General features: G+C 37.1%; 2 protein-coding genes across 7 annotated transcripts in view; one reads left to right on the forward strand and one right to left on the reverse strand.

Moving 5' to 3' along the window:
* Positions 1-281: 281 nt before the first annotated feature.
* Positions 282-1,403, forward strand: FAM237B (family with sequence similarity 237 member B). Its single transcript, XM_087758751.1, has 2 exons — positions 282-663; positions 1,378-1,403. Exons 1-2 carry the CDS (start codon positions 282-284, stop codon positions 1,401-1,403), a joined length of 408 nt encoding a protein of 135 aa, XP_087614877.1.
* Positions 1,404-5,386: 3,983 nt separating this feature from the next.
* The window catches only part of CFAP69 (cilia and flagella associated protein 69), a 28,838-nt gene continuing 12,539 nt past the window's right edge, over positions 5,387-21,685 (reverse strand). For 3 of the 6 annotated variants that reach the window (XM_087775418.1, XM_087775408.1, XM_087775432.1), the window contains 14 exons: positions 21,483-21,531; positions 21,278-21,399; positions 20,566-20,782; positions 19,456-19,620; positions 18,019-18,137; positions 17,442-17,560; positions 16,282-16,363; positions 15,090-15,282; positions 14,331-14,468; positions 11,946-12,022; positions 10,713-10,907; positions 9,640-9,726; positions 7,840-7,944; positions 5,387-5,758 (listed from right to left, as the gene is read on the reverse strand). In XM_087775418.1, coding sequence (XP_087631544.1) covers positions 5,582-5,758; positions 7,840-7,944; positions 9,640-9,726; positions 10,713-10,907; positions 11,946-12,022; positions 14,331-14,468; positions 15,090-15,282; positions 16,282-16,363; positions 17,442-17,560; positions 18,019-18,137; positions 19,456-19,620; positions 20,566-20,782; positions 21,278-21,399; positions 21,483-21,531 — 1,845 coding nt within the window. In that variant the 3' untranslated portion in view covers positions 5,387-5,581. The remainder of the gene's footprint in view (positions 5,759-7,839; positions 7,945-9,639; positions 9,727-10,712; positions 10,908-11,945; positions 12,023-14,330; positions 14,469-15,089; positions 15,283-16,281; positions 16,364-17,441; positions 17,561-18,018; positions 18,138-19,455; positions 19,621-20,565; positions 20,783-21,277; positions 21,400-21,482; positions 21,532-21,685) is intronic. The other 3 variants (XM_087775424.1, XM_087775439.1, XM_087775447.1) reach the window with 3 other exon arrangements.

The raw sequence follows: 21,685 nt of genomic DNA on the forward strand, positions 1-21,685 counted from the left end.
ATAGGCTATGATCACTTCAAACTTTCTGCTTCAGGTTTTTGTGTTCTGAACAGCATTAATAATTTCTAGGTGCAAACCTAGCTCCAGCGTTAGGGTTCATTGACTGGTAGTTATTCCATGGTTTGATAAGAAATACTGTTCTGTAAGAATTAAGTATTATGCAGAACCACAAAGCATAAATCATCTCTTGAGGTATCCTTGAAAGTTATGTGAGAATGAACTACATCATAGCAGAATCACTGTGATTTTTATACACTTTCTTTCAGGTACCTTCTTGGAGTATGGAATTTGTATGGAAAAGAAGGTGGTATCTTCAGCTGGGCTGTATATTGATACTGAATTTGGTTTATGCCAATCTAGACTATCAGAAAGAAACTCCTCCAAGCCTGGGTCAGATTGACCATCAGTGCTGGGAGGTATCGTCCCATGGGCTGGTGGAAATGAAGAAACTCAAGGTAGCAGATACGGTCATTGCTCTCTGGGACTTCATGATGTTCCTAAAGGAATCCCCTAAGCCCAAGCACAATGAACTCTTCAATGATTTAGCCCAGAACTTCTGGGATATGTATGTAGACTGTGTGCTCTCAAGATCCCATGGAATGGGCAGAAGACAATTAATGTCTCCCAAATATTCTTCCACATACTCACATAGAACTTTAGAAGGTAACTACAGGATATGGTGTTAGTCTGTTACGCACTAACATTAAACTGAACCACGGTTCCATCCTCGTCCTTGATTGTCTAGACAATTCAATATAGTAATTTCCAGTTTTCTGTCTCTACTTGTCAAAAATATTTGCGTCTTTCAATGGTAGCTACTTTCACAATACGTGAGTAGTATTCACAAAAGTAGTTAGGGTACTACATTTCCATATTTAAAAAAGTGTAAAAAATGTCGGGTATGCATGTGGGAGTGTGTGGAAATGGATGCTGCATTCTCTGTGTATCACTGTGTGCATAGAAATGACATTACAATACTAAAAGTTTCCTGGTATTTGGACTTCAGTCTCAACTTTGAAGAATCATCCCTCTGTGAGAAGGGAAGCTCAAATCCCTGACCACTTGAACCCTCTTCTTCCCATTAAAACTATTGACACGTAATGTGATATCATGGTCACTGTGAATCATCAAACACTGACAAATTCCGGTCATCGTGGTCTGGGATGAGTCTGAACTGACATCGTACAGGTGATTGGCTTTGTATCTTATTCACCAGTCCTAGATCTGTGTGCTTCCTTCCTCCTTGGCAATAGACTTTTTTCTGATGTACCCAGTCAGAGGTTTTAGGTTTCCAGACTGAACTTGGAGACCGTTTAATCCTAGCATTCCTAACCATATTGCTTGGAAAATAACTACCTTTCTTTCATAATCTTGCAGGGTCCGCTTTCACCAACCCATTTTAGACCAAAAGGAGAGAAAATGAAGATACCTCAGCAAGGCAACATCACAATGAAGGAGCACAAAAGCACAGCATGTACTGTAGATGCTTAGACAAATCCATTGGCATGGTTCAACCTTTTTTTTCTTCTGTATAAAGTACTTAATCACTGCTAAACTGATAAGTACGTGAGCTCTCACATTGTCACTTTTGCATTCCTGTCTTGCAATCTGCCAAGGTTGCCTTTTTCCCACTGCATGTGTGAATGCTTTTGTGTTTTGAGTCAACGCCTTTGTTCTCTCAGGTAAGCCTGTAAGTCTGAACCAGTGTCGTATTTTTGTGGAGGCTCATCTTTTCCATTAATTCTCTTTTCTAAAAGTTAATTTTGATGGAAACCCAATATATTTTTATACGTTAAGCAATGGAGAAAATGCCAACAAACGTATTTTATACAGTGTCTTGCACATACAATCAACTTTACTTTTAAGAATTGCAAAAAAGTGTGACATCAAGCTAAAGGGAAAGATTATGCTCATTGTAATGTCCTGTGCAGTCTAAACTTTGTATTTTATCACTGCTTAGTCTAGGCTATGGATTAAAGTATTTTTCTATGCAGCAAGGTCTGAAGAGTAGTCATTTTCTTGTCTATTAGCATGTTATTTGCAAAACCACTACTACATTACATTAAGAACAGTACCTTACACAAGACTGCTCTTTATTTACACATTCATACAGGTAAATAAGGAGATACAGTCCCTCCCTGTCATAGCAGGCAGCATCACAGTTGAGAAGAGACCCACGCATCAAGTGGTTTGAAAGAGTGAGACTGGCTTGACTACTGTTCCCATTATAAGAAACCATGCAGCATGGGTAAGCTAATTCAGGGAGATTAACCGTCTAGTTAATCCATTTCTCCTGAGCACAGGAAGCCTGAGAACAAATGGGAACACTCAGAGATGCTGACTGTTCTCTGCTGTACTCCTTGGGCAATGCAGCTTGTTCAGTCTCTGTTCTAGCCTTTTATGAGATCCCAACTGGGTTTAATTATTGTAGGAAACAGTACTTAACACCGTAACAGCATATAAACCTTCATAGGTAACAAGAAATCCATCCCACATAATGCCTAGCTCATATGTAGTTTGTAAAATATCCAACAATTCTCATAGATTTGTAAGTGTTCATTTAGGTAAATACAATATTGAACTGCATCTTGTAAAATATTTCTCTTACAGTATTCTGGAGAGGTACAAAAGTAGTGAGAAATTTCTCTTACCCATGGATATCACTGTAAGTTCCTGATACAAAAAATATTTTAAATACACCTTTTCTTTTGAGCAAATAGAGGGAGTCATGACACACCCAAACCCAGCAGTTGCAGGAACTGATACATCATAATGAGCAGCTATTTGAGAGCCATCGTCTAATCTGTTCCAGCAATATCCAGTTTATAAAGCTGTGTATTGTATTGCATTTGCAGCAAATACAGTGTTTTAACTGTCATAAGTCAGATAAATAAATTCCCCTTGTTCACACCTAAAAATAATTTTATTCATCACCTACAGAAGTATAAAACTATAATAACATTTTAAAGGTAATGCCTCCTATATTAGTGATCTTTTAATTGAATGCCAGAGCAAGGTATCCTATGCAGTTTTAAAAGCTCCATCTTGCCTCAGCCTGTAAGCCTTTAATTAGTTTTCTATAGGAGCAAAGGTGCTTAGCACCTACCATAACCGGCTCCAGAATGCTTGAACAATCTATTGCTACGGTCACCCTGCAGTGTCTGCCAAAGGGGCAGGTGATTGTGAAAAACAGGAACACAGCACCATAAGCAGCAGCAGCAAAACAAATTCCGTGTGGACATACCTATTTTGTCTATGATAGAGCCATGGAAATCCAGCTGGCTACTCCTGGGGTCTCTACAAGAGGGATTAACAGTGAATGGGAGGATCTTTTCCTCCACCAGTACCCAGCACTCCCTCTCTTTCCATCCCTGGGTTACAGCAGGAACAGCAAGCCCAGTTTTCTTGGGTTCCCCCCCAACAGCGAGACCAGGGTCCATGGCTGGCTAGCAAAATCAAATGCTGTCTATGCTGCTGTGAAGCCTTGTGTTAGTATTCATTTATGAAGCATAAATGTAAGCATGTGGGGAAATTCTGTTCCCTTCCTTCTCCAGTCTTCATTACAATTAACAAGAGCATCTGCAGCTACTTGCCTGCAACATCAGCGTGTCTGTAGTAGAAGCACAATGCAGTTGGGGGAGCAATGCTGTGGGGCTCACTTTGTGCCTGATTTAAAGTTTTTACATAAGCATAAATATAAATGGATTTCCAGTTAAAAGATCTTTTATATCCATACCTTGGCTACACTGTACTGCTGTAGCTTTTGCTTAGAAACTGGAAGGACTTACATGAGTCCTGTATATTTTTTTGGACAAAATGGGCCAGTGCCTTGCTGCCAGTAATAATGAGTCACCCACACATTCACATATATGCAAGCACATAAAAAAACTCTGAATGTCACGGTCTTTGTTCTCCTAGTCAAATATTTATTGTTTGGTTTTAATTGTGAAAAGACAATGGAGCATACTTTTTGTGGCCCCAGTGTGTTGATATATTTTCATATTCTCTAAAGCAGTGATAAAGCAGCATAGCTGCTGAAGAGTTGTCAAAGAAATCTAAACATAAATACATGAGCAAGACTTTACTTGACACAGAGGACTTTAGTTAGATAATCTCTATATACCTTAGCTTACCTTTCTTGCAGGCAGGCAAGAAATACACATACAGGCTTGTTTAATAAAACATACTTAAAATTTATGCAAATAATTTTAGGAAAAAAATGTTATAATGAAACCAGACTATACTTAAAAATTATCGGTTAGCAAAGGGCCAGCATAGAAATTAAATTAAGTTAGCATAGCTTGATTTAGTTTCTCTAGCTTTAAGTACTAGTTGACTGTCTTACTCTACAAGGTAATGTTTAACAGACCTGCCCATAAGAAAATGCTTCTGATCTTTGAAAACTAAACATGTGGAGATTTCTCTAAAGTTTAAGTACCATTTCATATGGCTGTTTTGTTTTATTTCATGATTTTCTTCAGGTTCTTCTTTTTATAGAATTTAAGTAGACAATTTTTACACAAAAATCTCTGCCTTCATTTTTAATGCCAGGACTGCTATGTCTTGTTACAAGGACAAACAGATTTTTAAGAAACACACACCTGCCCCTATCCCCCTTTCAAGGAAGTAAAAAAGGGAGTTGGAATCTAAGTTCTACCTGTTTAGCTCAAATTTATTTCCATTTTTCAAGCTGGCATTTAACAAAGTGAAAGCTTGTACTTTTCTCAAAATGTGCTTACAGGCAAAAATGACAGACTACATGCCAGAGCTTGTATGTCACAGAACCCCTTGCAATGTCACAGCAATTTATGCCCTAGCACTGGTTTTAAAATGAAGTAACAGCCTCAGGGAATCTTGCTCTATTGTAATATAGCAAATTCTGGCTTTGCCCAATAGCTTAGAAACCAAGTCATCTACAAAAAGATCTGCTGCTCACAAGTTTGTGTTGGTATTTTAGAGGTGCTAGGGTGGAAGAGGATGAGTTCTTATTGCAGACAACATAGGCAATAACCCCAGAAATAATCAGAATGGTAAGACTGGTTCAAGAGCTGTGAGAAACCCATGAGGAGCAGGACATTTCAGCATCTCTCTCCAACATGCTTGGAGAAACTGTTGGCACAGACAAGCTTTGTAGCGAACCTTTAGATGAAAACCGAGAGAACGGAAGTCAGAAGTCCTGATGCTAAAGGCAGCAATTCAAGAAACAAAATTGACTTGGAGAAAAACCACATGGGTACAGTATCCAGGAAAATGAAGAACTGAATGTGTTTACATGAAGGTTCATCACCCTGCTCAAAGAAAGAGATACTTAAACTGCCATGTGTGGAATGTGTCAACAAGAGATGGAAATCTCAATAGTGGACCTACTGATAGTAGATCAGGGTAACCTAACACTAGCACACAAAATTATTAGACGCAACATACCTTTGTACCATACTGTATGGGGTACTTTATTAATAAAACATCTCCATGTTTTTATTAGTTGAAACAAAATATAATCTTACTCTGAAGGTGTTCCATGCAATTCATCAAGGCATTACAAACAGATTTTACCTTGTATCTAAAATACACATACAGTTAACTATTCTACAGGTACCGAATCTTTCTTGACTGAGTCCAACGTTTTAACTCTTTTGATCTTTTTTAAGGCTCCTTCACAAACAGAGGGCTTTCTAAGAGCAAGGTCTGTAACAGCCAGTGGCCCTCCCATTAATTGAGGAGGTGTACTTTCAACAGTTACTAAGCGACCAGATCCAATCTGAAAAACAAAATAAATGCATTGCTTGACATTCATGTTAGCATTTAAAATGAGATGAGAGTTAAATCATGAACTGTCTTTCAAAAACATTATTCAGCTGGTGGAGATGCATGCTGAGGTTTCCGAGGTCCACTCAAACTATCCTTTATACTAAATTCACAAACTGTTCCCATCAACACAAAGGAAAAGACAGAGTGTTTTTTCAGCAGGTACCTTTATGTACTCTGCTTTTTTGCCTTCATGTCTGATTTTACGAATAGAAAAAAAGCAAATCAAGCCTTTATTACCATAGAAGTTTCTTGTGCAATGTTGTTTGGATTTATATATATCATCAGCCACAGTTTTTGTCTTCAGAATTTCACTATACATTAATACTTCAAAGCAAAAAAAGGGAACAGACCCTGTTTCTCTCAGAATGCAATTGCCTATAACTACTGCTCCAGGAAAACTCCCAAGACTGAAAGAGACATACACTTTTCAGTCTCGTTACTACTCTTTATACTGAATAGGTTCAGGTCTTTGAATAAAAATCCCTGAGTGACACCTCTATCTTCTAACCATGACCTACTAAAACAAACAACGCAACTCTTGGAGTGCACGTGGCTCACATGTTTGATTTCTTGACCTTGACTGGTTTGCAACAACCATCTTATCTTAATTTTCATCTCTCCCTACTAAGGGTGTTTGGCAGAGATGAGGGAAGAAGATTGTTCCACGAAAAATACTGCCAGCCATATCTGTCATTTGTAATTCTTCTAAGCAGCGTACCCAAGGAATTTTACCTGATGTTGCTGATGTGCTCGTTTTCTTAATACATTTTTTCTGCAAAATGGATTAACCTTTTCCATGTTTTTGTCTAAAGTTATTGAAATATTGATCACAGAACCATGAAGATGTTTTCTTGTTAAATGCTCTCCCTCCAAAGAAATGAATAATCTTGGCTTGAGGTCCAAGTCTTTAAAATAAAATCTAACAATGTATTTCTCTCTACTAACGATTTCCAGAATACTCATGTTTATATCTAAATTTTTCAGATACTTTCTGCAAAATATTGCTGATTAACAGTCTCACTGATATATGCACATAACTAAATCATTTTTCCAGCCCACTTAACCTTGCATTCACAGATGTGTTCCTCCATATCTTTCAGAAGTTTAGGGGAAAGGCAATTTGATAAAAATACTAGTCCAGCACTCTGAGACCATCCCCTTGCTTCCTATGAAGCTCCTCCTCTTGCATCACATCAAACGTGAACTGCCTCTTTTCTTTTTCAGGATGCAACCACCTTAGTTGTCATTATTCATGCCTGAGAGCCCATGATAATACTATCTCTTGCCTTTGTGCAAGTTTGAAAACAGCACCTCATGTTTTTTTCTTCCTTGTTTCTCCTTACGTGTAAGAGTAATTTATAAGGAACCATGAAGCTATCCCTGCCCCTAAAATCCGCCTTAGCTATGATGATTACACAGAAATCATCCAGCTAACTCAAAAGCAGTTACAACTGGAATGGAGATTCTCCCACGTCTTACCCCAGCTTGACAAAACTGAACATCTAAATACGCTGTTACACCCGAATAAGATGTTAACAATGGCTTTTATTTTCTCACACTTCAATTAACTGATAGAAATGAGAAAAAAAAATTCTGTAGATGCAACAAGTGGCTTATCTGCAGACAGTCAGGAACATGTTTACTGACACAGGACACCTCTACCGACATATTAGGGATTGCACAGATTTATCCAGCAATAAATGAAGGAGGTCTTGACCTCAGCAAGGTTTTCATGAAAGGCTGTCCCACAAGATGTACATGTCAAGTAGCATAGGGGCCATCTTGCCCACACTTTTTATGAGTAATTGACAGATCTGAATCTCATTCTAACTAACTGCCTGTTGTATGAGGATATGTCAGAAGGGGAAGTGGTGCTTTGCAGGAGATACAGATTCTTTCTTGCATACTTGGAGCTTGTCAACATAAACATTATTAAAGAAAAAGTAAGCAGCAGCACATATGCAGACAGAATAAACCCCAAACCACTTACACATTAATGAAGATAAAACAGTGTCTTTGGGGATTACTTACTGTTGTACTGAGGCCTTTAATATCAGTAGAATGGACTGCTCCATTTTTAGTCTTCGATTTAGATCTGGAAGCCTCTATTGATTTTTCCTGAAGCCTTTTTGCTTTCTAAGGACAGTTAGAAAAAAAGCAAAATTGTTTTAATCAGAATGAATTGTATCATTTGCACTTGTTAGAAAATATACAAACAAAATGACAAAATAAATGAGGTGATAATTCTATTGGCCTTTAATTGTAAGTACCCTCCCTCTGGTTTGTGACTCTCTCTTGTACTGGGGACCTGAAAACAGAATAAACAGACATGGCTTCACAAGGGCGAGAAGGGAATAATCACTTGCTGTGATCTGCGGGCTACGGTCTTTCTAATGTAGCCATATATGCTGTTAGCCTTCATCACCACAAGAGCACACTGCTGCCTCATGTTCAGCTTGTCACCCTGTACATAGTACACATCTACATAGCCAGTCAGTCCTCAGGCTGTTCTGATGCATGACAGCCTTAATACATCCCAGACGCATGGCTTCACATTTTCTTTTCCTGAACTGCATGAGCTTTTGGTCAGCCCATCCCTCCAGCTTGTCATGGTCCTTCTGAATAGCAGCCGTACCTCCCAGCATATGGATTGCTTCCTCCAGCTCAGTGTCATGCATGAACGTGATGAGATTGCATACTATCCAATATGCAAGTAATTAATGAAAATTATAAACAGTATCAACCCTATAAATAACTCTGAGGAATATCACTCAAAACTGACTGCTAGTTAAACTTTAATCATTGACCACTGTCCTTTGAGCCCATCAGTCCACCCAGTTTTTCATCCAACTTGTAGTCCAGCTGTAGAGGACAACACCTATATACAGTCCAGTCCATATCTCCCCAATATGGCTACAAGGACGCTACAGAAGAATGTGCTGAAAACCTTGCTCAAGCCAAGGGAAATAACATCCATCTTCCTCCTTCTCCGGAGCTAATAATTTTATTACAAAAGGCAACCACATTAGCAAGGCATGATTTGTCCTTGGTAAATCCATGACAGCCGTTTCCAGTCACCTTCTTGTTCCTTATGTGCCTAACATAGCTTTCCAGGGACTCAGTTAAAACTAACCAACCTGTAGTTCTTCAAATCCTTTCTCCGGCCCTTTTTAATTTCTAATTCTAGCATAGATCTTTACCACAGGCCAGTGAGGTGCTTGCACATGAAGAAAATTGTCCTCTTTTGCATCTTCTTTGAGAAATGAAGAAAAATTAAATTCAGCTGCCAAAGCATTTCTTTTAAGTTTGATTTCATTCATTCTCCAACTTGGTCTGATCACCTAACCAGAAGTCTAATATTTTTTATGTTCTTTTGGAAAAGTGCAAATATTGCTAAAAGAAACTGCTTTCATCATAAAATATTTACCATCTTGAAAGATGTCTGCTCTATTAAAAATAGGGAATGAAGTATTAGAAAAAATAAAGAAAAGAATGACCAGACTTTTAGTGTCAACAATTTCAGGACAAATACACGTATACATACACACACACAACCCCCCCAGTTGCAAGTGCATAAACAATGTTGATCCCCAATTTGTGACTGTAATCAGAAGAGCAAATCATAGAATCATAGAAGAGCAGAAGAATCAATGATTGCGTAACTTTGCCAATACATCTTATGGTTCATTCTTCTATGTCTGTGTGTATATAAAATTTACTGTAACTTTACTTGAATATCCTCATAATTCATTAAGAAATGTGTTTGGAACTTCCCAATTATTAGAACTACACTGCGAATGTAAATTTTGCTCCATCACTCAGATTTCTTACCTTCAATGCCTCATAGTTTGATGTCCGAGTCAAAAAATTTTCCCAAGATATATTTACCATTTCTTTCTGCTTATGGATAGCTTGGATCTGTAATATAAATGAGATTTACAAGATGCAACACAATCCTATTCTCATGAGCTTTCCTGAACTCTTTGCTTGTGCTGTTTGGATAGTATGTTCACCTATGCCCCTTTGGCTACCTTAGCTCATCCCTCTCACTTGACATTGGATGATAATGTTGTAGTAATGTACTTGTCCTTTAAAGACTTCACTTATGCACTGCCTTTAAAAAAAAAAGGCTTACCTTCTCTGTTGCAAACAAATTTTCCCCTCTTTCAACACAGATGTTGGAAAGTCCTAACTCTTTTCAGGAATACTTTCTGTATATTCTCACTCTCAAATGCTGAATAACAGAGATGGAATCAGTTTTGGGGACAAAAGTGCAGGCATCATAATGCAGGACAATCCCTCAAAAACACTGGCACGAGATTTTAGACAACTGGACCAACTGATCTTACTTCTCAGAACGCAGGAGAGGATGAGACAGTAGATGAGCAAAAATGCCAAATGCTTGCCTTATAACCAAAGCTGGAAAATGTCAATACCTGCTCACCCTGAGCATGCTGGGAAGCACAAAGCCCTACATTGTGAAGTAATGAAGCTTTGTGAATATTCAGCCAAGGGAGCTTACAACAGAGGCTTATGTTTCATTTTAAGAAGCAGATGTAGTCGTAATAGGTACTTCAAATTGTTATCTGCTACAGATGAACACAGGTGCAACTCCTATAGTAACATAACGATAATTTCTCATTACACCATTGCTGACAAATCACTGATGATACTGCTTCATTTTTTCATGTTACTCTCTAAATATGGGCAAAATTATACAAATTGGGAGAACTGAGGTTAACCTAATTTAATTTAAAGTTAAAATTCTGCTGCTGAGACAGATTAAAATATCTTCAAGCAGTGTACACATACAGAATTCTCAAAATTATAAAGTAAGAAAATCTTCATATAATTTGACATAAGCTTTATATGGGCTGTACTTGTTTAAATACTCCTTGGTTTACCTTTATATATGCTTTTTCCTCCTCTTGGATTTCTTGGTGACGTTGACTTTCAAGCACTTCAGTCTGCAAAGCAGCAATCATTCTTCCAGTATCTTCTGGTATCTCTGAAATAACTTTCAAGGCTTCCTCATCCGATGCGACAGGCCTGAATTCTTCTTTTAGTTCTGCACACAGTTCACTCCAAACTTCTCCAACCTGTGTGTGAAACACACACCACACTATTTGATATTTATCTCTTTTTTCCAGTTCCAATTATTCCAAATATAATACAGCAACAATCTCTCTCCTTATTGTTGTTTCACTTCCCAGAATTTTTATGCAAGGTTAGACTTCAGTAATGCTATACCAAATTCATTCATGATAATCCTCCCTAAGCCTTCCCAAGCCCAAGCTTGACTGCACAGAGCAGTAACAGGAATGCTGATAACTACAGAAACTTCAGAAATACAGATAGCTACAAGACACCAAATTACAGGAGCATTGTGTCCTACTGGCTGCTTCTTAAAATCTCAAATTGCACACATTATCAGAGCAAACTGCAACATGAGACATAAACGGAAGCTGGAATTATCAACTAAAGATCAAGTCTTGCTAGTTCCTGAACACTACAAACTCTCACAGACTTTGCTCCTAAGCAGAAAATCAGCATAAACTGAAGTATCTTTTGAGCAGGATGGCTCCCACAAAGCTTGTTATCCTGTTCTTGTTTCCTATAGGCACTTCATTCTTAACTTCTGACAGTATGGATGGATACTGCATGTGGGGACAAAGATGGGAAAGCACACAAAAACCTTTATCAGAATGTGTACTTAATGTCATTGTTAACAGCAAACCACCCCGCCCTAAACTGACCTTATTGCACAAAGAGGCAGTCCTACTCTCCAGCCCTTCCCCAGTTTCTTACTCCTGTCCCGGCACATTCCTGTTTCTTGAGCTGGCAAACAGTTAAAACTATTTTTTTTGAGTTATTTTTAACTAGCTTGGTTTCTAATCTTATTTTCTATGCAGTCACAAACATTTGTAGCAGTACAAAGGAAGAGTCTGGGGAGTGCTGCAATGATGGAGGTGGGATTGTTTCTTTTGATGGAAAATACTGGCTTACACTCTGTGAAACTATAGGTGACTTGTGACATGGGTGACAGCTTTTGAAGGGTTATTTGTTGTATCCTGAGATATACTTGCTATTTTTGCAAACACAGATACGATAGTAATATTTTCTTCCACAATACTCACTTTAAAGTCAATATAACGCCGTATGATAGCAAGTGTGACAAAATCCTTAGCAGATAAGCCAGGTAAATTTTCAAAACCTAAAAGAATATTAATCACACGAGTATTAACAGCATGATGAATTTATCTTAAAATATAACATTCTAAAAAAAGACGCCATCTTATTTGTCATATAATCACATGCAAAATCATCATCACATATACACCAGTCAGTCACTCTTCTAATCCTGGGCAGGCTTTTGGTGATAAAAAAAGCCTGTTTTCTCTGTCATAAATTCACTCTATACTAACTCTTTACTTATGAGTGGCTCCAGTGACCTTCCAGTCACTTGGAAAGCCAGGACAGTACTGCATTTGCTACGCTTTTGTGGTAAGGGTTTGATCTTCTGTTACAGCAGACAAACAGTTTAGTTCACAGGTCACAGTTTCTAAAGAAGCAATTCAGCACAAACAGAGTTTGCTTTAGCTATGAAGTAGCCAAGAGGAGGCTACTACAGGATGACCAGTCCTTTGTTTCAAAGCTGTGTAATGAGGGTCTCCTCCATCTCATAGACTTGAGCCTTGAGCATAATGCCTTGAGCATCATGACTCCATCTTTTAAAAAAAATGTTTACAATACGTGTAAAAGAATAAGGTAGAGAAGTATGGTTGCTGAGACTATGTCTCATTTTTTGCATGCTGAATGTTAATAATACTTGATTTAAAAAAAAAAACCAACTATGTCTAGTCTATCAAATCTCATTCTAGACTTCATCATACCATCTGTGTGGTAACTGGGAATGTGGCATCTATCTATTAAGAGTATAATTACATCATGTTTTGAAGTTAAGAAATACCATAAATAAAGACCAATTAACACTGGTTTTCTAGATCACCATGTTACAGGCTGTTAGGGAGCATGATTACATTAAGAGGAAGATGCTGAGAAAAGACTATAAAAATCTTTCAATTTTTTATTATCCACTTTCATGTCACTTCAGTACTTCACAGGAGACATTACCATGTATATAACTAACATAAGAGGTATGTGTTGAATATAGGAGAAAGCTGGAACAAAATCTCATGCCTTCTTGCATTAATAAAGAATTTGGCTGTGACCCACCATTTAACGTAATTAACACTAACAAAACTTAGTAAGAACCTGGGTTACAACAGAGGAAGAACTAGCTATAGTTTATTAGAGAAACTAAGGATGTTTTCAAACCAGTTGGTTCTCTAGGTTACCCAGGGAACTGGTTGAAGCAATCTCAGAACAATTATGGATCATCTTTGAACCTGTGGAGGATGGATGTGAAAAAACAAACATAATGCCTATTTTGAAAAGGGGAAAAGGACAAGCCAGAGAATATTGGTTCAGTTCAGTTCCTGAAAAAAGACTGAAACAAATAATTAAACAAATAATGTTTATGCAGCTAAATGGTAACAATGAAAACATTTATATCCAACAGGAACTAGTAAAAACTGACACCTAGCTTTTGTCTACAGCCAGATAAGAAATCTTATGGATGTGGAAGAGTTTATCATGTATCTTGACTTCAGTTTAGGTTTTTAGACAAGGGTGTAATGACTATTCATATTTGGTCTGCTAACAACATAGTATTAGGAGGGACTGCAGCATTTCCAAGGAAAAGGCTGGCATGCAAATTAATCTTGCCAATCTGAAAAATTATCTAAAACCACAGAATTTAATTCAGTAAGGACAAATAAAAAATTCTAAATGTAGGAACAGTCATCTGTACAAATCCAGGTTGGTAGATGACTGTACAAGATCCTAAGTCAAATGAGCAAACAATATCATGCCACTATGAATACAGCAATTGTTATATTAATGTCAGAATGTTTATTTACAAGATGAGTAGAGTAAAGTAGCTCTATTTGGTTACGAGGCTTCTGCTGGAGTACTGTGTTCAGTTTTGGGACACTATAGATGAAGAAGAGTGTGAACCAACTGGAAAGACTCAAGAAGAAAACAATGAGAATTAGAGGTTATGCTAGAAAATTAGATCAGTGAGTAACATCGGCAGAAAGTAGTATTTCTTCATCTAGGGAAATAAAATTAAATGTAAAAGTGTTAAATATGAGAAAGAGATATTGTTTTTTTGGGAAAACAAATCGCAAAAAATTTCAAGCGAATCTTAGGTTTAATTTTAGGAAAACTCTTCCTAATGGTAGGGGGCAGCAAAGCACTGGGGAAGTCTTGAAAGCCCCATCAATAGGGACTTTTAAGAACAGGATGAGCAAGCATCTATTAATACCAGAGTGCTGATGATGCATCTCAAAGCTTCCTTTGACTTTTTTTTTTTTTTATAGTGACTGTATTGATTGCCAGTGAACAAGTTCAGTTTAATGACAGGTAATGACACTGATAAGGCAATTCACTTGTCTTACCTAGCTTGCACAATAATGAATAAAGTTTTGCCCGTATGTTTTCTGAAATTTCCATGATGGCAAAGGTGGGACAGCTGGCAGGCATGGGGATGACCTCTTGCTGTTTCTGGAAGCTGCTAGCAATAGGTCTCTTCATGTCTAAGAATTTCAAAACACAAAACCAGAGTAGAAGAATGAAGAGGTAGTATGTTCCCAAAGCTATTAGAGTTAGAGGAAATTCTATCTGTGTAATGAAGTATGAGGATCTTTAGCAGGCAGCTACGGACATATTATTTTCTGTGATGCCTCCTCCAAAAGAAGACAGTTCCATCTTGTTTTGTGGATACCATGTAAATAATTTTGATACTTTGGTCAGGAATTTGAACATAATTTGGGCCCAGAAATATTAATTAGCATGACTAAAGATTTGTGAGAACATAGCACTCTCCTTACTTCTTTTTACAACGTATAACAAAACACAATGCCTTTTGTGGCAGAAATTAACTAGTTTAACTGTCCAGCATTAGAAAAGCTGTTCAGGATACTAGTCATGGTTCTGTTCATTACCTGGTTCATTCCCAGCTGATGTAGAAAATGCCATCTAGTGGCCAGACTCTAAACAAAACAGAAGGTATTTTGGGTTTGGTAAGAACTACAGCATGAAGCTATAAATATTGTCATGTACTTTCATTAGGATTCAGACTGCAAAAACAAATACTGTCTTTGTTTTACTTTATTCAGTGGAACTGCTCATAGTTTCACATGCATCGTAAAACTTACCAACGATCCTTCCATATTGATCACGTTTGACTCCTAGCTCCAGCTCCTCCTGTCTCCATAACTGTATTAGAAGGTTAGCTGCTGTTTGGCCTTTCTCCCCTCGCCAGGTGCTGATGTGCAAAGTGGTTTTAGGGTTGTCACAAAATTCAACCAAGATTCCAAGAATTATATTGCACAGGTTCTTTTGCTTTAACTTGGTGAAGGGAAAAGGAAACAATGTTTTAAACAGTTCAAACAACAGTGATGTCTACCTTTCCAAAAGAGAGAAATTGTGTAATATATAATCAAGTAACTGCAAGCTTTCTATCACAACTATTTGCACAAAACTGGTGTATAAACTTGTAAATCTTTCAAGTTTCTGGAATCCTGCAATGCAAAGTTCCATAAATCAAGGAACATGAGGGGAATGAGTGTAGGATCATATAAGATACGCATACCTCTGTGTAGAATCACATAATAGGTTTTGTATACATGCCTCCAGGCTCACATGCTGGAGAATGTACTACTACCAAGATTTATGTTTGTAAGAAACAGACTCTGAAGGCAGTGGCTGAGCAGTACCACACAGCACCTGTTCTGTTTTGTGGCCAGGTCTTTTAGCAGCAGCTGAGAGTAGGGAAGGGTCTGCAGCCTTGCACTGCAAGGGCATCAGAGGCTGGCAGTACGACTGGCAACAATGAGGAGGGAACAAAACAAGGAAGGTGCATGCTTATTTTGTGAGCAGTGAAATGCCTGTGCCAGCTCTATGTCCAAGACCCATAGAAGCAGCTATACATACAAAATACATGTACAAAGTAACTTTAAACATCAAAACTTAAAGCCTTGAAGTGTATACTGACTCTGCTCGTACTAACTTCAATATGAAGAAATGAGGTGCTTTTCTCAGCAGAGATGTCATCCAAAATTAGAGCATAGTTTGAGTTTTCTTTTTAAAAAGAGTATATTTTTGGTAAATTTAAAACTCCCTTTGTCAGATACTTATTTTTGAAAAAGATACATGGAAAATCCGTCCAATAATTTCTAAGAAGATAATCCTGGTGTGTGATTACCTTCCTATCTCAGGGAATTACATACACTGATCTTTTTGTTAGTATTATAATGGTCTTAGGAGATACTGTAACAAAAATAATGTAATTTTCCATGTTGTTGTACTACTCTCTCATTCTGTAACAACAATAATAAAAATACCTACTGCCAACAAATCCAGAAGGAGAAAAATGCCCTGTTTTTCAAGAAAATAATCCTCTGCAATGTAACATCCAATGACACAGGACCTTAAAGAGAAATAATTTCATTGTGTAAAAACATTTTTATGCTTTAGAACATTCTACAAGCATCTCATTTATTTTACTGAATTGCATAAATATATTTGGTATGCAATATGCTTCATACATTCAGGGAGTAGAAAAATCATGTTTCACGTGCCTTTTCATTGACACTGTATAACTAGATATACCCTACTGCTCTTTCTTCTCTTGCAGTGGCACACCTTCCTTGCAGCAGCCCAAGAAATTTGTCAGGTTCACAATGAATTGGATTAGAACATGGATTTGAACTAAAACCAACTCAGTAGAAGAGGCTAAAATTTAGCTAGATCATGTCCCTGATCTGGCTTATTGCAGGGCTGTGTGAATATTTCTGCCAGCAGAATCAAGGGGGAGAGACAAGCAAGACTGTTTTTTTGGCAACAGTATTTGCTTCTCCCAGCTTAAAATGATCATAAAACCTGCATTCATGTTGCTATTGCTTCCTTCTCTTATTTCCTCACTTATGGTCATTAACACAGAAACTGAAGGGATCTCCTGCATCAGTCTTTTCTCCCAGACAAACATATCATTTGGGTTTCAATGTATTTATCAACGTCTGCCTTAAAACAAATTAACTTTTGGTTATGGTCCTATGTATTGGCATTCTCCCATAGCAATCTTTAAAATATTTTTAGCCCAATATAGCCAGTTTACAAACACTTCTTCTTACGCTTACACAGTTTTTAGCTAATATTGGTCTGTTCTTGCCTTCTGTTTACTTCTCTGAAGTTATTTACAGACTCTAACCATACACCTCTCTCAGAAACTCTCAGGTAACTCTGCGTATCAGGAGGTCACTCTGTGTGGGAAGTTAAGACTGCTGTGTAGGGCGTTAGGCTGTCATACTGAATCCCTATTTAGAAGAGAATACATGCAGAATATTCCGTTTATTTTGTATCATTTTTAATTAGTCAAATTGTAGGAAGGATTTTTATACATTTTAAACAGAAGAAAGGCCTATATGTGCAGAGAAAGGCCATAGTATTGCAGACCTAAAAAACACAAGACATTTTAAGAGTTATTGCTCCTAAAATTTTTTACTAACCACAGGCAGTTGAGTGCACTGAACAGGAGACAATTGTGGCCTAATCCACTGTGTAACTTCTTTGGATCCATCTGAATGAATGGGATAAGTATATCCACTCCTTCATAGCTGAACAGTTCCTGTTGAAATGTTAATTAAAGCAGTATGTTTCTTAAATAATATTTACAAAATAGCTACACGTAAGCAAATACAAAGGAAATAGAAAATTTTAAATATTTATATCGTATTAATTTTGGCCCACTTGTTAGAGCAGGATGTATTCCTTATGACAGACATAAGAAAAAGAGATTTTCAGTTTTTTCAAACTGCTAATCTCATTTGATAACACACTTTCATATATTAATTTAAAAATCAGGTAAATTAGCAATTAAATAGGTGAGACACTTCCTAGTGGATTTCTGAGTGATTTTGCATTTTAACTGTCACTATCACAGAAACCAGTTATCAGACCTGACTTGTTGGCAACGAACTACAGGTGACAGCTGCTTTTGAATTAAAAAAAAAGGCAGTATCCTTTAAATGAAAATACACCACATTTTGATGTTTTCTGCACAGTGTGAGGTAGAAAGATACACACCTTTCTGTGGAGATCATTTTCACAGAGAACAGACAAAAGAAATAATATGTCAGCTTGGATTTCCAGTAGAATGGCATCTTCTTTCTCTTTAGATTTGTTGGCTGCATACTTTAGGATGTCTATAAATGAATATATTTTATATGTGTGAATGTCCTATACACAAGTCAGAATTCTATTACAGCTGCTGATTTTCAAAAAAATCAAATTTACACCAAGGGATTTTTAAAGGAATCTACTTATGCTGTTCAGTTTTATCTCCTGTGTTTTATAATACCTTACAGAAGTGCAGCACTCCGATGCTGTAGTTCCACAGACTTTACTCTTGGTGACAGTTAACAGTAGCTTGCACCGACTGCGGATCGGTTCCCTGAATTCATTGCACTGACTTCTTCCTTGTTCAGTCTCTGTGCTGCCCCTTGTATTGGGCCAGTGCAATGAATTCAGGGAACTGATCTGAATTAAGGAACTCTTAGAAAAAGGCAATGAATGAACTTACTTACTGATTTGCTCTACTGTACAGCCTCACAAACATTTGTACTGACAGTGGAAATGTGGGAGAGACATAAAATACCACCACTGCTGAGAAAAACAGCCTTGAAACCATGATGTGAAAGAGGACATTAAGACACAGAACTCCCCCAAAGTAAGAAAAGTTACTTGAATCTGATATGTAAGGTTTAGTGTTAATTTTGCTTTCACTAAAATCTGTAAGTTTCCAGAGTTTTCACTGAGTTCAACTTTCAACTGAGGATATAAAATCTTTTATTTCTAGGCTTTCTATTAGAACATATTCTTTGAATTCCACAGGATCCTACCTATTTTATTTTTTCCAGTATGACTCTTTCAGAGTACTGGAAACTTTTTATTATTGTAAGAAAAGAACTTAAACCAGTGTGTATTGGAACTTAAAACCAAATGTAACAGTAGGTATGTGTTACTGAACAAGAAAATGCTCTAATATTGCAGGAGCAGTTGTTAAGTTTTATTCTGCTTTTATTCTTCATGATGTTATTCATATAAAAGTACATTGTTGTTAATTTTCTTCTACTCTAAAGAGGATTTGTGGAAAGCGACACCATAACAGACTTAGGTAGAACAAGACTCATGGCTGGAGTTCCTAGGGGCTACCACAATGAAAATAAGATGTAACAAATGCAGTATAATAAAGGGAGAAGAGGCAGCTTTCACTCTGAAATTAAACACCTAGGCTTTTACAGCTATATCTGTTTTGCTTAATTTGTTCAGGTCTGTGTGTTAAAGTGTAACAAAATTCAAAATCAAATAAATTACATCTTGGGTTAATTGTTTGAGGCTTTTTAGTTTTTCAGCAGTCAAAGGAGTAACACACTAAAACCACAGCACACAAAAAAGCATGAACATTCTTAGTGTCAACAGAAATGTACTGATTTAAGTACAGCAATGCAAATTGTGCTTTACCCAGTAGCTGGCTAATTGCTCCCTGGTCACACAAATTAAGGTTCACAGCATCATCATAAAGGGACACAACAGATCTCAGCACTCTCAGGCTGTAGCGCATTTGTGCGAGTTTGTTGCCACGACCACCTGTTCCATGGAAACTGTTACCTTGACCAAAGAAAGGATCTGTGAAGCAATCACAATGAATATTTTTTTTGGCAGACAGTGTATGTTCAGAATAATAATGTGCTCAGGAAAAAAAAAAGGCTTATCAGTGCAAGCTAAAAACAAACAAAAAATCCCTTAATGTTAGAAAGGCTTCTTGTTTAAAACCATCCAGTAATAAGCCTTTGTGTCTAGGGCTATGCTTTTTACATTCATAAGAAAGGTATGATTTTGGTGAACATTTAAAATCGTGGTAATTTTTTTAACATTACTAGGTTAATGATCAGTCTCCAAAACTCAAAATATCTTCTCTAACATGACATGGTGCCTAGGGACATGGTTTAGAGGTGGACCAGGCAGTTAGGTTAACAGGTTGGACTCAATGATCTCAGAGGTCCTTTCCAACCTTAATGATTCTATGATTCTATGTAATATCAACCTTTTGACCTCCATTAGACCCAAATGAAAAATTCTTCTTAGGAAAATGTATCAATTTCATTATGAAAACTATCCATCCCCAGAAAACCAGTCCATGAAATTGGGTGCAGTTAGTTACCTTTTTGCTGTTAGTTATCTCAGCTGATGGCCACAAGCCAGCTTTAGTCTGGAAGCTGTCTTACTGTGTACAGCTCTAACTCCTCACAGCAGGAGTTACTGGTTGGACTTGTTGCAATCAGTGTACCTGACTAGCTTAAAACACAGGCAGTAGAGATGTGTGGCTGCTCACACAACTGGAGGAATATCAATATAGTGGTACACAGGGCATGGGGCACCAGTTTATCCTTCAGTAGAAAAAAAAAATATTATGGTCTTTTATTTAGAAAGATCAGTTTCCTAAGTGACCCATTGAAAAAGAACCATTCTGACTTCATGAGTTTTACATTTTTCCCTTCTGTCAAAGAAAGTAAGTTCAGTTGAGCTGTGTTTTGAGGTTACTGTGTATGAAAGCCATGAGCACCTACTGACCTTGGCCTATACACCATTCTAGAAACACAAGGAGAAGAGTATTCGCTTGGCAGGACAAATATTTATCTACTAGCAAGGGAGCCACCGAAGCTAAAATAGCAATTGCATGAAGCTGTAATTCTTCATATTGGGCAGCAGACCAGTCATGAAATCCAGGCTTTTGATTTGGTTTTACATAATAAAGCAAAGCTGGTATCACATCATTTTCACTGAGAAGCTGCAGAGTCAAGACAAAGAGAAAGAGATACAGCTTACAGGTTTAGCTTACAGGTTTCACATGCAAGTAAGAAAAATCTAAAGCAATGAGTCAACTTTATCTGTCCTACACTACGAAAATTCTTTTTTATTGAGAGAGTACGTCATGAATGCTACAAGTACAGACAAACTTTGTTTATATTCTGTAGCATTCCCACAGACTGTGGTTTGTTAAACTTAATAAAGTTCTTCACATGTATTTCAATAATGCTTTGCAGTCACTTGTCAGCTAATTTTCCTAGCATGGTCTAGGTTTGTAACTTTTCTAAAATAGAAACTGTATGCTGCTTTCAAACAGGAGGACTTGGTCTGAAGCTATATATGAATTCTTGATTTGGAGAACAGCTGATTTTAGTCAACTGGACTATGCCAGATGGACAGCTAAATAATATTTCTGTGATTCTTTTGACTTTTTTTTTTTTTTGCTTACTGTATCTTCTGTTCTGTTACAACCTACCTGTACAGCACAAGGGTCTTTAGATAAGACTCCTATTACATTAAACAGTAACTTCTTCAGCTCGAAGTCTTCATAAGAGTAGGTAAGTTTAAGACCTTTTACCAAGGGATTGGGAATTTTAACTATGAAGGAAATTGTAGATAAATTACAAAAAAATCATCATTAAAGTAAAAATAGCGTAATTATGCAGTATGAAATCTCTTACCTTCAGTAAATGTTGCAAGTACTATTAACAGCTTTGCAAATCCACTTTCCTAATAGGCATTCAAAAAACATACATTAATTCAATTAAATTGCAGTGAAATTGAGACTTATGATTTAATTTTAATTTTGCTTTTTTCTGCAGAACACAGAGGTTAATGTATCACATGGCAGAATAAACAGAATTTTATCAAAGAAGAGATCAGA

This window comes from Nipponia nippon, unplaced genomic scaffold (assembly GCF_047370975.1).
Source record: "Nipponia nippon isolate SJK-2023a ecotype South Korea unplaced genomic scaffold, ASM4737097v1 scaffold_1, whole genome shotgun sequence".
In the NCBI taxonomy this organism is placed as follows: Eukaryota; Metazoa; Chordata; class Aves; order Pelecaniformes; family Threskiornithidae; genus Nipponia; species Nipponia nippon.